Here is a 16295-nt window from a genome sequence, read left to right as displayed (position 1 = left end):
GGGATCCAACACATTAACTCTCTGACAACCAGCTGGTTTTCCCTACTGCTGAATTTAATGTACAACAGCGCTGCTGGATTCAGCTGCACTGGTCCATACACGGGTATAAAAGTGCTGTAATACAAAATTCCAGTTACAAGGAGTAGGTATTTCATAACATACTGAATATGGCACCATCAGTGACTGGCACAGTCCATACACCAACGCTCCCTCTGCTTCCCTGCGAGGGTAGTTCCAGTTTCAACATATACATGAGACGTGATGCGAGATAAAGCTCCTTTACACAGTGAAGCCACTTTGGGCACCAGGTGCTCCCTCTGCTGCACGCCCTGGTCCCCACACGCATCCAGGCTGGAGGTGAGCAGCCAGGGAACGTGGCCAAGGATTAGCTCCTCCTCACCGACTGCCACGGCTGGTCCCCATCACGCTGCGCTCTCTGAGCTGGGGTGGCTGGGAGCAGGGGCAGTAGGGGCCACGTTGAGGATCTCCTCAAACGATGGGCCTTCATCCTCAAGGGGTATCTCTGCCTCGAACATGCGCTGGAGCAGAGCATCCACCGTCCTGTACCCTGCATGTGGGCAGAGAGAAGGGACTGTGAGCACCTGCCCCTGTTCTCCTGCGGGCCTTAAGGCAGCTCCCGTGTTGGACACTAACAGACACCCAAAGGGCTGGTCCCTGGCATTTTACCCCATATATTTCTAAGCACTTATCCATTACAAGACCATTGTTTTAACATATTAAGCGTTTCCATTCCCATGGGTCCTTCAGCACATCTGTAATCCCACCTTCTGCCACACCAAGAGGCATGAACTTAGGGAACTGCTAAGGAACAGCCAGAAAGCCAGCAGAAGAAAAAGCAGTTGTTAAGCTAAAGGAGCCTATAGTCACCCTGTGATCCAAGCCAGGAGGAAGGCAAAGCACATGCAGGAAGGAGGAAAGAAAACAGACTTCTCAGCAGCAGCAGGACCTCCACCGCCAAGGCAGCATCTCCAGATGCTTCAGACAGGTGTGCACAGAAGGGCTGAGGTGAAGAAGAGAAGAATTTGCTATAGAAGGAAAAAGAAACAGCAAATATGAGAGTGTTCACAGCTCTCTGAAAAGCCCCAGCTGGGTTTAAGCTGCTCTTACAGCCTGAAGGAGCAGCAGTGCTTGGGAGCTTCCCCAGAGAGGGCTATGATCAGGGCCAGTTCAGGCCTCAAACAAAACCCTGGGCACACAGCAGGGCTGCACTTACGTTTGGAGGCAATTTTGAACACCAGCCCTTTGGATGGTGGCTTTGCTCCACTGTCCCCCTCAAGGTCGTGCTCGGTGCTCTCCATGTTCTCAAGGAGCTGTTCATCCCGGAGCTCATCCCTACACAAGAAAGGCCAGAAGTTACCCATGGGAGGCACATCCTACCCAAGGAGCCCACGTGGAGCCAGCAGCAATGGATTCTCTTGGGCAGGGCAAGTACCAGTCACGGTGTTAGCCCCCAGGATCTCCTCTGTCCTCTGGGCAACAGCCCTGGGCTGGGAGAGCTCAGGGGCAGCTGCTCCCATCTAGACCAACCCTGCACAGAATCACAGCACCAATCACACTGGAAAAGCCCTTTAAGCTCACCCAGTCCAACCATTCCCTAGCACTGCCAAAGCCACCACTAACCCATGGCACTGAGAGCTTCATCTATGGTCATGATGGATTAGCAAGAGCTTTGTGGCAAGGAAAAAGAGCCTCAGCTCGCTCCTCCAGTCCCACAGCCCTCATCAATGCGCCAAGCCAGCCACATCCAGCACTACCCTCCTGGGGCTGGGGGGGGCTTACTCTTGAACTCCCATTCCCAGCTCCTGGATTTTCTGTTCAATGGCTGTTTCGACTTCACTCTTCTCGAGGGAGTACTCCACAAAGAAAGCTTCCAGAATGAATGACACAAAGATGCTGAAAGAAACCATGAGCAGAATTATATGGCAGCATTTCCTTCCTGGCATTCCCCCTCTGCCTTTGGGCATCACAGAATCCCAGACCAGTTTGGGTTGGAAGTGACCTTAAACCTCCTCCAGCTCCAACCCCTGCCATAGGCAGGGACCCCTTCCACTGGAGCAGCTTGCTCCAAGCCCCTGTGTCCAACCTGGCCTTATCAATGAGTGTTGGGGAGCTCTGCATCAGAGCAAGAGGCAAGAAGAGATGCAGCAGATTCCTGCATTGCACATCCCACCTATCTCCAAGTCACACCAGGTATGATCCTGGGACCATGAGCAGCACCCAGGCAGGAGGCTGAGCTCCTCTTCCCTCCAAAGTGGAGGGAAGCAGCCCAGTACTTACTTGACAATGATTATCACCATCACGATGTGGAAGGCAATGAAATACAGCTTTGCAGGCTGCACCGTCACGTTGGCAAACCCATTGGCAAAGAGTACAGGGGGAGTTAAGGGCCAGAGTATTACAGAACATCTTGCTGTAGAGTTGGGCTATAGGAGGAAGAACCAGGTCACACAACCCACCTTCCAAACAAAGCCCTCTGCAGCCACCATTTCTCTGTCATCTGGCACTATGTGTATGTGTGTGTAATACAAGGGGTAACTAGGGATCACCAAGCTTTATCTGGACCTCCCACCACAAAGGATATCGTGCCACTGGTTGACCACAGTGAGCTCCATCAGGACGATGAAGGACGAAGCGAAGTTGTTGAAGTTGTTCTTGCAGTATTTCCCTCTTGCAAAGAGCGAATCCTTGAGAGCTGGATTCCCACATTCCAGGGCATGAGGAGCATTCGAGTTTGCAGGGAAGAACTGGATTTTCCCATGGAATAACTCCATGCCAATGATGGCAAACACACAGTACACAACCTGGGAAGAGAAACCCCATTGCCTGCTTCTCCAACGAGCAGAGTACCAGCAGGTTTCCCAGTTCTCATAGACATGGCAAGCTGCCAAGGAGCAGCAGAGCCCAAGAGAATAGTAAGCCAAGAACTACAGCCCAAATACCTAGAAATGAAGTATTCTCAGATCATAACAGAACCTGTGTTTAGGAAGTTGGGAAATGGGTTTCTCCTTCAGCTTCTTGCCCAAACCATAGTTTGTTTCCTTAGTGTAAAACTCAGACTGCACAGAACATCCTCACTGCCCCAGGGAGCAAAGGAGGATGTCCTGCCCTGGCAGGAACCCAACCCCTTTGCACACACTTGTGCAACAACCAAGAACCAAATGGACACTTACAGTTTGAAGGCCCCAACATCCAGAGGTTTGCCCTTATCCTCTTGGAAGCAGCATGAGTGAGACTCAAGGCACATTCCTGTAAAACTGGAGTGTTTGAGCTAGGGGACCAGGGTTTCTTACCAGAGTGAGCCCACCAAATGTCAGCATTGTTGGTACGATGTTTATCAGCGTGTTCATGATGACCCGGAACCTACAGCAAAGGATTCAGGACAACACTTGCTAGGGACAGGCTCTTCTAAAGCCCACATCTGCTCGTTGTCACATCCCATCCAGCACATGTTCCCCTACATGTCCTTATAAATAAGCCTCCAGAGGCTGCAGCAACTGAGCTCATCCCAGGCTTGCTGCGAAAAGGCCTTGGGATGCTTCGTTGAGTGCTGGTGTCAACCCAAACCAGCAGAACAACTCCAAGCACTGTCTCAGCCAGCCTCTGACACAGTCCACCCCCAAACACAACTCCAACCATATCCCTATCCCATTTCTTCCTTACCTTTGAATGCTGTCAACAATCCTTATTAGCCTGAGGACCCTTAAGATGAAGACAATGTCCAGGATCTGTTGGCTGTTGTACTTTGTGGCTGAGGAAGGGAAAAAAGATGGGTTTTGTTATAGAAAATAAGCAGAGAACTGTAGAGATAAAGCATGTTCTTGTTAACTCTATTTATAACTGTATTTATAACATATATTTATATATAACATATATATTTATGACTGGGTTAGTTCTTAAAAGCCCCAGAAGAAAATCATTGTCTTGTCCGAGTGCCTCCCAAGCCCAAGGTGATGGGAAAAGACTACTCAGGACCACCAAGTCTCCCAGTGCACACAGACTGCTCAAGCTGCACTTACTCGATTTGAGGGTAGTATTCAGGATCGTTGCAGTCAAGGCAGCAAAGATGATGAGAGTATCAAACCTAGCACGAGGGAAGGCAGTGCTGTTAGAGCTGTGGTGACAGAAAACAGGCTCTGAAGCTGCCAAGTAGAATCATGGAATGGTTTGGGTTGGAAGAGAACTTAAAGCTCATCCAGTTCCAGCCTCATGCCATGGGCAGGGACACCTTCCCCCAGAGCAGCTTGCTCACAGTAACCCCTCTTCCTCACGTCTGCACCACAGACCTGCATCACCTCAAACCATGTGCAGGGTGGGAAGAGGGGAAAGCCTTGCCTAGCACACTTCCCCCTGCCCTGCCACCATCTCCACGTGCTGCTGAGTCACCTCTGAGTGAGGCAGCAGAGCAGAGAACAGCAGTCTCTGTCAGAGCCAGGCCAGGCCAGCAAGGAGCACAACGTCCCCTGACAACACATAGAATCATTTCAGTTACACCCCAGCATACAAGTCAGGCAGCCCATCTCTGCAAGAGACCCGTTTTGCAGTTCTTGGGGAGCTGAATACAATGATCCTCACACCTCCCACCACCTTGAGCCCAACCAGCAGCTCACTCACCAGTTCCAGAACTGGTTTTTGCCGAAGAATGCCCTTGGTTCGTAAGTGTACACTTTCAGAAGTATCTCAATTATATACAGAGCAAGGAAGACCCACTCAGCATAAGATATATAAGGGGTTTCCTCATCGAGAGCGATGAAGATGGCATTTATGAGAATGATCACATCGTAAGTCCACACAAATCCCCTGCAAGAAGAACAAGAGAAATGAGTTTGCCCCTCCCAAGGAGGTAAAAGTTCCACAGTTACTTCAGAGGTTCTTTGCCTCCTCCTCAAACACTGCCATTAAAGCAGCTGCCTTCATGCATCCCCAAACCTGAGGGTTTAGGAAAGTTACTGCAGTTTAGCTTTGCTCTTGAGGTCCAACTCAAAGGAGAGCACAAGCCTTCGAGGTACACCCGTGTCAGTGCTCTGTGTTAAACTGAGACCAGCTGCGTTTCCAACGAGCCAAGCAGCATTTCCCAAGCAGAAAGCCTAGTTGAGTAAACCAGAAGGCTATGCACAAGTAGGAGGAGTGGCTGGGACACTGTGCTAGAGCCCTGGAAGGTTGGGAAGCTGGGCAGAGAGGAATGCCACCATGTTCAAAGGGAAATGCAAAGCTCTGCTCCTAGGCAGGAGTAACCTCAGGCACCAGTGCAGGCGGGGGTCAAGCATCTGAAAGGCAGCACTGCAGGGATCGGATAGGACTCGGTTGTGAGGTTGAACATGAGCCAGGAATGCACCCTGCTGGCAGAGAAAGCCAACAGCATCCCAGGCTACACTAGGAAGTGTTAACTGCGATAGGGAAGGGATTCTTCCCCCCTCACTTACTCTGTACTGGTGAGGGCACATTTGGAGTGCTGTGTCAATAGAGCGGCTCCCCAGTACAGAGGAGACATGAACATACCACAGTCAGTGCAGCAAAGGGTCACAAGAATGATTAAAGGGCAGGCCAGGCTGACACGTTACACGTGGAGAGAGCTGGGATTGCTCAGCCTGAAGGGGAAAAGGGTCAGGAAGAGCTCAGTGTGAATAAATACCTGATGGGAAGGTGGAGCCAGACTCTTCTCAGTGGTATCCAGTGAAAGCACGAGAGGCAAGGGGCACAAGTTGAAACAGAGGGTTTGCCATTTAAAACAGAAAGCAAGCCCTTTCTTTAAGCTGAGGGTGGGCAAACACTGGAGCAGGCTGCACAGAGGTTATGGCTACCCAACTAGAAGTAGCCTTGAGCACCCTGCTCCAGCTGGCCTGGCTCTGAGCAGTGGGGTTACACCAGACCAGCTCTAGATGTTCCTTCCATCCTCAGTGATTCTGCAGTTCTGGCAAGACTCAGCTGTCAAACCCAGCACTAGTAGCTCATAGTACCAGCTTGGTAAGAGCTGATGGAACAGCACCATGCAGCTTTGCAGCAGAGACTGCTGAGGTAAGATCACCTGTAAGTGAAGCTTAGTCTGGTCCTTCGAGGCAGGCCATGAAGCACTTCTTGCTTTCAGTAAGAGCTACTTACACCCAGCACCTCAGGCTGGAGCAAGTGGGACTGGAAGAGGTATGACTCCAACAGCCAAGTCATTACTCCACAGTACTGAAGGCAGGCTAAGAGCAGAGCTGGTCCACAGAAGACTTGAAACCAGAACCCCCACTGTTTGCTTAAATGCAGTTTGCACTTCCCAGCATGACTTTACCTTGCAGCAGCCCTGCCCTGCAGCCTGTGAGGGGTAGGAGCTGGCTGCTGCTGGTGGAGGCTCACCTGTGCCTGACCATGCTGCGCAGGAACCGGCTCACTGCTGACTGGTACACGCGGGGCATCCACTGCCCCAGGGGGTGGCTGCGGATCTTCAGGGTGATCACCTGGATATTGAGCAGATCTGCCAGTTGTACAAAGGATTTCTTGTCTGGAAAAGGGAGAGCAGCTCGCATCAGTGTGGCTGGCAAACACACACCTATACACACACGAGTTGGAGCAATCTGGACTTAATATCTGGTCATGGCAGCAGAAAATGCTCATGTCCAAAGTGGTACCAACCACAGGAGAGGCTGAACTCAGTCCTTCAGAAGCTTCTCTGCCCCATTTCTGGGGGACCTGCTCAAGCCACAGGCCAGCAACGAACACAAAGCTTTCATGATCATGACAGGCACAATCTAGCATGAGAAGACTGACCCAACACTCCTGGTATCCTGTCTCCAGCAGGAACATAGCAAGAGGCTCTAGAGGCCTGTGTGGGAAGCCACATTGCTTGGAGGGATCTGATAGCAAGGGAGGCTTTCACAGAACCCCAGCCTGGTTTGGGTTGGAAGGGAGCTTAAAGCTCCTCCAGCTCCAACCCCTGCCACAGGCAGGGACCCCTTCCACTGGAGCAGCTTGCTCCAAGCCCCTGTGTCCAACCTGGCCTTGAGCACTGCCAGGGATGGAAGCCCTGTGCTGAGAACACAAGGTCCTGCCCCCAGGCTCCTCCCCAACCCCTTGTGCCCAGCAGAGCCCCACTGCTCACCTATGAAACCCTTCTGCTCATTGTCCGAGATGCGCAGCAGCAGCTCCCGGTGGGAGTTGCTGGTATCAGGAGCCACCAGCTTGACAAGCTGCTTCCATCGGGCTTCTCTGACCACAAACTGCGCTCCCTCCTCTTCCTTCAGCAGGTTGAAGGCCTCTATCATCTTGCGGCGCTTCATGTAAGCGAGCTCTCGGATCTCATTCTGGAGAGAGGATGGGGATTCAGGCAGCTGCAGGCACCCTTTTTGTAACACACCTATTTAAATAACCTTATTGTTGTGGCACAGAGATGCAAGAGGCTCAGAGGAACACACTTGGAGTGATGCGAGGCACAAAGGGCAGCACAGGCAGTAGGGGTGATGAGAAATGCTGTTTGAGAGGCAGCCTGGAGGGATTAACAGCTCACGTGCTGCTGGGAGATGCATTGAACAACCAGAAGACAGAGGATAGTGTCTGACAGGAAGATGACAAAGGCCACAGCATCTGCATGTCCACACATCACAGAAACAAGGATGTGCCCACGCATGCTTCCCATCCATCAGTGAACACTGCCGAGATCAGGGGTGGCGATCCTCTTCTGCAGCCCTTACACCCTTGGGAAGCCTCCAGGATGACCGAGCAAACTGCTTACTGACAGAGAGCCAGTCCCATCATGGGAGCACCCAGGGACTTGCAGCTCCCACCCTTTGATCACAAGTACCAAGCTGCACATACTCAGCTTGAGCAGAAGCAGCAAGAGCTGTGATTTACTCAGACCTCCCTTTGCACTTCCTTTGCTTTAAGAGCACACGCAGTGGCAGAAGCTTGCTGTGTGCTTACAGCCAACTGAAAACAGCCTTCAGCACAGAGACAGAGCTTCTGAGCTAGGATTACACCTGTAACAGCAATAATCATAGAATAGGATGGGAAAGGACCTTAAGATCATCCAGTTCCAACCCCTGCCATGGGCAGGGACACCTCACACTAAACCATGGCACCCAAGGCTCTGTCCAACCTGGCCTTGAACACTGCCAGGGATGGAGCATTCACAGCCTCCCTGGGCAACCCATTCCAGTGCCTCACCACCCTCACAGGAGAGAATTTCCTCCTTATATCCAATCTAAACTCCCCCTGTTTCAGTTTGAACCCATTACCCCTTGTCCTATCACTACAGTCCCTAATGAAGAGTCCCTCCTCAGCATCCCTATAGGCCCCCGTCAGACACTGGAAGCTGCTCTGAGGTCTCCACGCAGCTTCTCTTCTCCAGGCTGAACAGCCCCATCTTTCTCAGCCTGTCTTCACACAGGAGGTGCTCCAACCCCTGATCATCCTCATGGCCTCCTCTGGACTTGTTCCAAGAGATCCATGTCCTTTTTATGTTGAGGACACCACAGACATGTGTCTCCTATCTGTTGCTACCTCTTGGGTCCACAGCACCATAGAGTATTTCACTGTTAAAGCTCAAAGCAGAACTCACAGCAATCCCCATATGAAAGGTGGGCCTGTGCTTGTTATTTGCAGAGCACCAGCAAAGGCAGAAAGCTGTACCCCTTGCTCCACACTTCCCAGAAGCAGCAGCTTTCCAAGAGAAAGCCAGGCATTTCCTTACAAGGTGACAGGAACAGCAAGCAGTCACTAACCACAGCTCCCTCCTCCAACATTACCTTCAGGTGCTTTTTGTAGTTGTTGTACACAACAGCCAGGAAGAGAGACATGAAGATGTAAGTGTTGACGATGACAAAGGCAATGAAGAACAGGGCATACCACGAGCTGAAGTCAAATGCTGGCATCCTAGAGAAGGGGAGAGAGCTTGCTCCTTGCTAGGCAAACAGGGAAATAAACCACAAGAGAACAGCCTTCCAGGTGGGCTCCTAAGCACCGTTTTGGATATCAAAGCTGTCAGACCACAACCAAGTTAAAAACTCTGCTTAGTTCAGCTACAGCACAGTTCCCTTCTGCTGGGTTTTCCTCCTGCTTTATCAGGCCCTGACTGAAGGGATGTAGAAAAGGAAGCTTAATCTCTGTGCTTTTGTTAGTGGGGCTCAGTTTAAGTGCAGAGATTGAGGTGATGTCTCGGTCATAAGCTGGTTATTGGCTTTTCTAAAGGCAGAGACACCTCCCAGAAAGCGAGGCTCTGGTTCAGAGCCATTTATACAGCAGATGGCTGAGGATTCATGAATCCCCTGCAGGCTGGAAAAGTAAAAGCCCTGTTGCACAACAAAGTATTCCAGATACAAAACATGGTGTTGTTCTAAGCAGAGATCCTGCCACTAGGAGCGGGACAGCAGCACTCTCAGCAGCAGGACTGCAAGCTCAGCATACATACATGACATCCGGGCTGTTTGCTGTCGTCACCAGCACGTAGAGGTCAAACACGATTTCTAGGTAGTTCCTGAAATACGGCAAGCCTTCTGCTGTCTGGAGGTTCCTGGCAGGAAAAGGACAAGCTGAAGTTAAGCACAGAGCTCCCATGTCCTGCAAAGGAACCGCATGTATTGGCAATGATTGTATTCAACTAGTTGGAGCTGCCAGACTCCTCCTGCCCGAAAGGAGGACACACGTTCTCCCCACCCAGCTCTGAGCAAAAGGAGTGTTCTCACCTCTCACCAAACAGCTTCAAGGCCATGAGGGAGAACATGAGAAGGCTAAACATGAAGAGCAGGAAGACGTAGGTGATCTCTGGTAGCGTGTTGCGGATGCTGCGGAAGGCTCTCCGGATCTGACAGGGAGAAGGGAAGTGTTTAGAGGCAGAGTGGTACCTGCTTATCTCCTCACCATCCCGTCTGGATCAAGCCCCTACATAGGGACAGGCAAAGTAGGACACGGATAGCAGATGTGCCAGCTCTGCTCTGCTAAAAGCTATGTGAGACCACCAGGCCTTTCCTCCTTATGCCCCGGAGGAGATACTAGAAGGAGAGACCTTACCTCTTGAGACAGGCCATCAGAAACTCAGCTCTCACTGCAGGGGAATGCTCAGGGACAGAAGCCCATCACTCCAGGACACAAAACACATTCTTATGAGACCCAGAGTTCCACTGCACCCTCCCCACCACAGTAACTCAGGAGCAGAACAGCCTTGGGCAGCAGGGCAAAGAGGAACAAGCATCCCTGTGACAGAAGGAATCAGAGTCCAAATGCCCCCGCTGGACCAGGCATCCAGTGTGCCAGAACAGCCTGACACTGTGCTGTTTGCCCAGGAGCCTTCCACAAATAAGTAACCTGGCCCCTGAGCCCGGGAGCAGCAGTTCTTGTCTGTGGTGCTGCTCATGTGCACACTGCCTGAGGACAGCTTCTAACTCTGCTCCACCCAGGCTGGACTAAACACAGCCATGTGCTGACTGTACATGAAACATTCCAGCCCCAAGCACACTCAAGGCTCTGGACAGCCATAACTCAGCCCACGAGTACAAGGAGAAGCCTTCTGCACAGCACCCAAGCAGCACCAGCACTAACATCCCCTTTTATCCATCTCATTCTATTGCTTCAGGCCACCTCTGAAAGAAACCTTCACTCACAGGAACCTAAATGCTGCCATTTCTGCACAAACCCCCTTTTACTAAATCCCCTGTACCTCAGAAAGCAGCTGACTGTCCCAGGATAGGGCCCTGACCAGAGGTACATCCCACCAGAGCTCCTTACCTGGCGGCTCTCTGCAAAGTTCACGAGGAAGATGGGCCTCACGATTCTTGACCATCGAATGCTCCTCATGTTGTATATCCTGAGGACCCCATATATGGCCAAGTCTGTCAGGGATAACTGTGGAAAACGGGAGGAAAATTCCCAGTAGTAATGCTGGAAATGGGTCTAGAGGGTGAAGACAACAGGGTGAGCTCATACAGCACAGACACACACACACAGCAGGGTTGTGGGCCCAAGGGATGATCGATTAGAGCCCATGCACATCAGGCCTATGTTACCAGGAGAGCAACAGGAGGGACAAGGCACCTCCACATTGTGTGCTTCAACCCTGGGGGCTCCCCTAGGCCGAACTCACCAGGATTGCAACCATGATGCAGATGTTCTTGGTGTCCTTCCAGAACACATTGCGAGGGGTGACCTTAGCAAAATGGGTCAGGCGGCCAAAGAACACCAGAAGGCACAACACCTCGATCACTGAAGTGACCTGCAGGGAGAGAAGGGGCCAAGTCAGGGCAAGCAAAAGCAGCATTAACCCTCTTTGCACAGATGGGATGCTCGAGCTGGGGCACAGGCAAAGAAGAGCCACAACTAGAGTCAGTAGAAGAGTTTTCCAGTGGGTTTTCGGTTGGGGGTTTCAGAGCCTCACACATCTGGCGCTGAGCAATAGTGCCAGGCTTCCTTTTGTGGCATTCCCTGCCACAGGCAGGTTAATCCAGTAATTTGTGTTTGCTTAGGATTCAAGGAGCACATCTCACAAGCACAACAGCACACCACAAATAAAGGCTATAAAAAGTCAGTCCCAAGTGCAACACTTCACTTCTGCTTTCAGACATGAGGACAGGATCTGGGTCATGTGCAAGGCTCCAAGATACAGAAAAGCAACATCACTTTGCAGTCATGTCAGCTATTCCTGACAGCCACAATGGTTTCCATAGTCTCTGCCTGGCTCCTATACCCCTTTTTTGTCCCCATTTCAGTAGATTAAAGATAAATACCAACATCAGTTATCTCTTGACACTCCTTTGACAACCAGTTTCCAGCAAGAAACCCTTGCTTGCTCTACCAAGCAGCACAGTACTATTGCATCGCTGCTTCTACACTGAGAACTTACCAGGAAAGGGAGAGGATACACAGCAGGTTCTTCAAACAGTGCAAGGGACAGGTTGAGAAAGATGAAGAAGTAGGTGGCTGTTCGCATAATCCAATGGTTATAGAGGTAATAAAGCCTGTAGAAGGAGGGTAGAGGCACCATAAATAAAGGCTGCAGTGGACATAGCCATGAGCTCACTAAGTGCACCCTGGCAGGACAGCACATGCTGTCCCAGGCAGTCACAGAGGAGGAGGGGGAACAGCAGCACAGTTATTGCCAGCCAGGGATTTGGCAACTCATTTCCTATCTCTTCCTTACAGTGTCATGGCTGATGGATGCTACATGCGCTCTCAGGGAGCAGACACACCAGGAAGGTGGAATACAGGTACCCCTCCGTTCAGTTTAAGGCTGCAACATGTGGATTTGGTAAAGCTGCTTCCTTCCCGTAATTACCTTGTTCCTCAGTTTGAGTGCAGGCTCCTGCCAGGCCCAGGTATCCCCGTGACACCCAAACTAAGCCTGATTAGTGATCTCACATCCTTTCTTTGCAGGTTAAAGAGCAAGGAGGTAAGAAAAGCCCCCAGAGACAAGTATGGAGCTGCACAGCAAGCTGGCTTTACACACAGCTCCTGCAGCATTCCAGCCCCGACAGCAGCAAACCTCCACTGAACACCAGCAATGACCTTGAGGAGGTATCACACAGCTGCACGTGACAGTGGCTCCCCTGGGAAGTCTCAGATCTACAGGGCATGAAGGTCCTTTGCCAACAAAGGAGCTGCCAAAGGGTTATCTCAGCTGCCAAATAACCACCTGCAGGAAGGCTGCAGGGCAGGGGGTCACACATACGACATGGTATCATGCCCTTAACACCATCGGGACACCGCTATGCAAAACCTGATCATTTCTATCTGTTGTACCAAGCATACTTGGCCAAGATGATGCACACAGGCATTACAGTGATACAACAGCACAGACCCACTCAAATCCTCTGTGACAAACATCCATAACCATACCTGCGTCCCGAGACACCCAAGAAACTCCACTGGCTCAGACATAAGACTTATTTAGGGAGGGCTACAGGAGCCATTAATGCTCACTCACTGCTTTGCTGCCAGCCTGTTGCATGCCCTTTCCCTTCTCCATCAGCTGCCTTCTCTTACATTGCACACACAGCAGCCTAAAGCAAAAGTCACCTCTTTGAAGCTGCTCAGTCTCTCACCAGCAACCAAGAGTCACCAGCCCAGGCAAAACACTCCTGACTCGGGCAATTTCACTTAGCACCAATTAACATAAGCTTTTAATTACTCCTGCCCCTAGCAGCTACCCCCTTTTGAAGCACACCTGAGCAAATGCACTGCCTCGATGAGCTGAGGTTTTGCTGTGCAGTGAGTTGGTGTCACCCACTGCCAAGCCAAGGGGGCACAGCCATGACTGCCTGGCGTGAGGCATCTCCTGTACCCCTGGCACTCACACCCAGCATCTCCTCCCACACTGGGGGGGGCTGACCCAGCTTCCCAACCTCCTCCTCCCCACAGAGCACTCGCTACAGCTGCAGCCCTGGGAGATTTTGTTTGCTCTATCGAAAAACAAGTTCTTATTTCCTTTCCCATCCTCGACATGCAGATGCTCTGAGCCCCATCTGACCTCCTAAAAGGAGGATGGAGCCAGGAGGGGCTGGGCTCTGCTCCCAAGGAACAAGGGATGGGAAAAGAGGAACCGGCCTCAAGCTGCACCAGGGCAGGTTTAGATGGAGCTGAGGAACAATTCCTGCCCCAGAGGGTGCTCAGGCATTGGAACAGGCTGCCCAGGGCAGGGCTGCAGGCACCGGCCCTGCAAGTGTTCACACCCCGTGGAGACGAGGCCTCAGTGCCATGGGTTAGGGGTGGCCTTGGCAGTGCTGGGCAATGGTTGGACTGGGTGAGCTTAAAGGGCTTTTCCAACCTCATTGATTCTATGATTTCAACCTTGAACCCAGTTCCTCCTGTCCAGCCTCCTCAGCACCCAGCTGCTGAAGCCCAGGTCCCCAGCCTTTTTCTGGCTGCTGCTCTTTGGGCACAGTTATGGTTAGTTCTCCCTATGCCAGTCTGAGTGCCCCACAGCACCACACCAGCAGAGCCCTGCCGCGATGCGATGCTGCGGGTGTTTGTGGCATGCAGAGCTCCTTACCTGACCGCCTCCGGGGACGTCTTGAACGGGATATTTCTGTTGTACTGTGCATCGGACACAAACGCTGCTGCCAGCAGGAGATCCTGGGGAAAGGGGGAAACACAGACACGGGTCAGGCGGTGCTGGAGCTTGAATTAAACTCCGAGCGGACGCTCAAAGGAGGCTTTTCAGCCCAGGGCACGAGAAGCGGCGTTCAAGGGAGATGCTTTTCTCCCCAGGGCTCTCTATAGAGGCGAGAAGCGGCATTCTAACGGCGGTGCTTCTCCTCCTAGGACACTACAGAGGCAAGAAGCGGTCAGGGGATGCCGCAGCTCCGCACTCCCGCATCCCCCTCCTGTTACCCAGGTCCCATCACCCCAACCCTCCCAGGGGTCCCCCGCTACCTGCGAGGCGGCCTCCGCCATGGCGCGACAATCACTGCGCCCCCTCCCGCCGCCTTTAACGGGCCCGCCCCGGCCCCAGCCCCAGCCCCGGCCCCGGCGGAAGCGGGAGGCGGAGCCGGGGCCGGAGCGGGGCTGGGGGATGGCTCTGGAGGCGCTGCGGCCGCGGGCCGTGCGCTGGGCGCTGCTGGCCGCCTTCGCCGCCGGGGTGGTGGTGGGGTGGCAGGCGGGGCGCGCCCGCCGCCGCTTCCTGCGCTGGCGACAGCGCTGGCTCCAGCGCCGCTTGGCCGCTGCTCAGGAGCAGCTGGAGGCGGCCTGAGCCCCCCGGGGCACGGCCTCGGCCCCGGCCCGGCCGCGCTCAGTGCCCCGGAGCGGGGCTGCAGCTCGGCTCGGCTCGGCTCGGCTCGGCTCGGCTCGGCTCAGCGCGGCGCCTCGGGGCATGCGGCCGGAGGGAACCGGGTTCACCGCACGTTGATGCCAGCGGGAAGAAGCCCGTGGAAGCGGTGCTGGGAGCGGACGGCATCCATGATCCTGCCTGCCTCCGACTGCCGAGGATGCGGGAACGCCGCCGCCACACTGCCCCTTCTCAAAGGACACCGTGCGTTTGCCTTGCTCCAAGCCTGTCGCAGTCCTGCCCGCTCCAGAGGGTGCTGCTGAAGCACCCAGCTACCGACAGCCACCACGTGGATGTGTTTGCTCGTCTGGAAACGTTCCTTGCGGCCGCTTGTAACGAGGGAGGAACCGCAGTGACAGATCTCGTTATGGAAGTACACATAGGAAGTAAAACCTGCGGGACAATCGGCTGCGCGCCTTGGTCGGGTGAATGAGCAAATAAAATGAAGGCTGCTTGTGCTGTGGACTCTGCTTCTTCTAGGGCTTCGGGCAAGGAATTGCCCAGAGAGGGCTGCAGTGCATTCCTGCTTCCCATCACCAGTGAATTCCTGAAGTGTTTCCTTGTGTCTGGTAGGAGCTGAAGGATTCGCTGCACACCGCAGGCTGCTGGCTTTAACTGTGGTGTTGAACAGAGAGAGGTAAAAGTTACGGGGGAAAAGAGCCAAACCACTGCGCAGCTGCTGGTGCCGGTGGGTGCCGTTTAGTAGAGGCAGGGGGAATGATTACTGGTGAGAAGTGTGTGCGCTATCCAGCATAGGGTAGAAGCTGGCATGCCACAGCCTTACAGGTTGTTATGGGGAGGGCAGGAAGAGTTCTGCTGAGGGATGGCTACAGGACACCTGTGAGTCAGAATTATGGGATCAACCGAGTTGGAAAAGCCCTTTAAGCTCACCCAGTCCAACCCTTACCCCAGCACTGCCAAGGCCACCCCTAACCCATGGCACTGAGGCCTCGTCTCCACGGGGTGTGAACACTTGCAGGACCGGTGCCTGCAGCCCTGCCCTGGGCAGCCTGTTCCAATGCCTGAGCACCCTCTGGGGCAGGAATTGTTCCTCAGCTCCATCTAACCCTGCCCTGGTGCAGCTTGAGGCCGGTTCCTCTTGTCCCATCCCTTGTTCCTTGGGAGCAGAGCCCAGCCCCTCCTGGCTCCATCCTCCTGTCAGGCAGTTGGAGGCAGCCATCAGGTCCCCCCTGAGCCTTCTCTTCTCCATCTGAACCCCCCAGGTCCCTCAGCCCTTCCCCATCACCCCTGTGCTCCAGGCCCTGCTCCAGCTCCATTCCCTTCTCTGTCCCCGCTCCAGCCCCTCAATGTCTCTCTTGCAGTGAGGGGCCCAGAGCTGAGCACAGGATCCGAGGTGCAGCCTCACCAGTGCCCAGCACAGGGGCACAATCCCTGCCCTGGCCCTGCTGCCGCACTGGTGCTGGTACAGGCCAGGATGCTGGGGGCTTCCTGGCTGCCTGGGCACAAGCTGCTCATGTTCAGCTCCATCCCTCAGCACCCCCAGCTCCTATTCCATGGGCAGGCCCGGGCCGTGCCCGGTGGCTCCGCT

General features: G+C 53.4%; 1 protein-coding gene across 1 annotated transcript; it reads right to left on the bottom strand.

Moving 5' to 3' along the window:
* Positions 1-385: 385 nt before the first annotated feature.
* On the bottom strand, positions 386-14428 carry LOC133214157 (two pore channel protein 2-like). Its single transcript, XM_061356884.1, has 19 exons — positions 14356-14428; positions 13973-14055; positions 11828-11942; positions 11072-11200; positions 10717-10833; positions 9678-9796; positions 9404-9505; positions 8742-8868; positions 7100-7301; positions 6358-6502; positions 4633-4818; positions 4038-4102; positions 3682-3769; positions 3312-3381; positions 2603-2822; positions 2299-2389; positions 1801-1914; positions 1235-1353; positions 386-568 (listed from the first exon to the last, which is right to left on the bottom strand). Exons 1-19 carry the CDS (start codon positions 14374-14376, stop codon positions 423-425), a joined length of 2259 nt encoding a protein of 752 aa, XP_061212868.1. The 5' UTR covers positions 14377-14428; the 3' UTR covers positions 386-422.
* Positions 14429-16295: the final 1867 nt, after the last annotated feature.

This window comes from Neopsephotus bourkii, unplaced genomic scaffold, assembly GCF_033783945.1.
Source record: "Neopsephotus bourkii isolate Nb327-2 ecotype Australia unplaced genomic scaffold, CSIRO-AGI_Nbou_v1 NB_873, whole genome shotgun sequence".
Taxonomy (NCBI): Eukaryota; Metazoa; Chordata; class Aves; order Psittaciformes; family Psittacidae; genus Neopsephotus; species Neopsephotus bourkii.
This window is presented reverse-complemented; position numbering and strand designations above follow the sequence as displayed.

What these genes read in the sequence shown, in the direction of transcription:
- LOC133214157 (XM_061356884.1), bottom strand. Translation starts at nt 14,376, where the DNA reads ATGGCGGAGGCCGCCTCGCAG. An exon ending in TGTATCCTCTCCCTTTCCTG is followed by an intron (nt 11,201 to 11,827) that starts GTAAGTTCTCAG and finishes CTCTCCCTGCAG; the next exon opens with GTCACTTCAGTGATCGAGGT. An exon ending in TGAGCAGAAGGGTTTCATAG is followed by an intron (nt 6,503 to 7,099) that starts GTGAGCAGTGGG and finishes TCCCTTTTCCAG; the next exon opens with ACAAGAAATCCTTTGTACAA.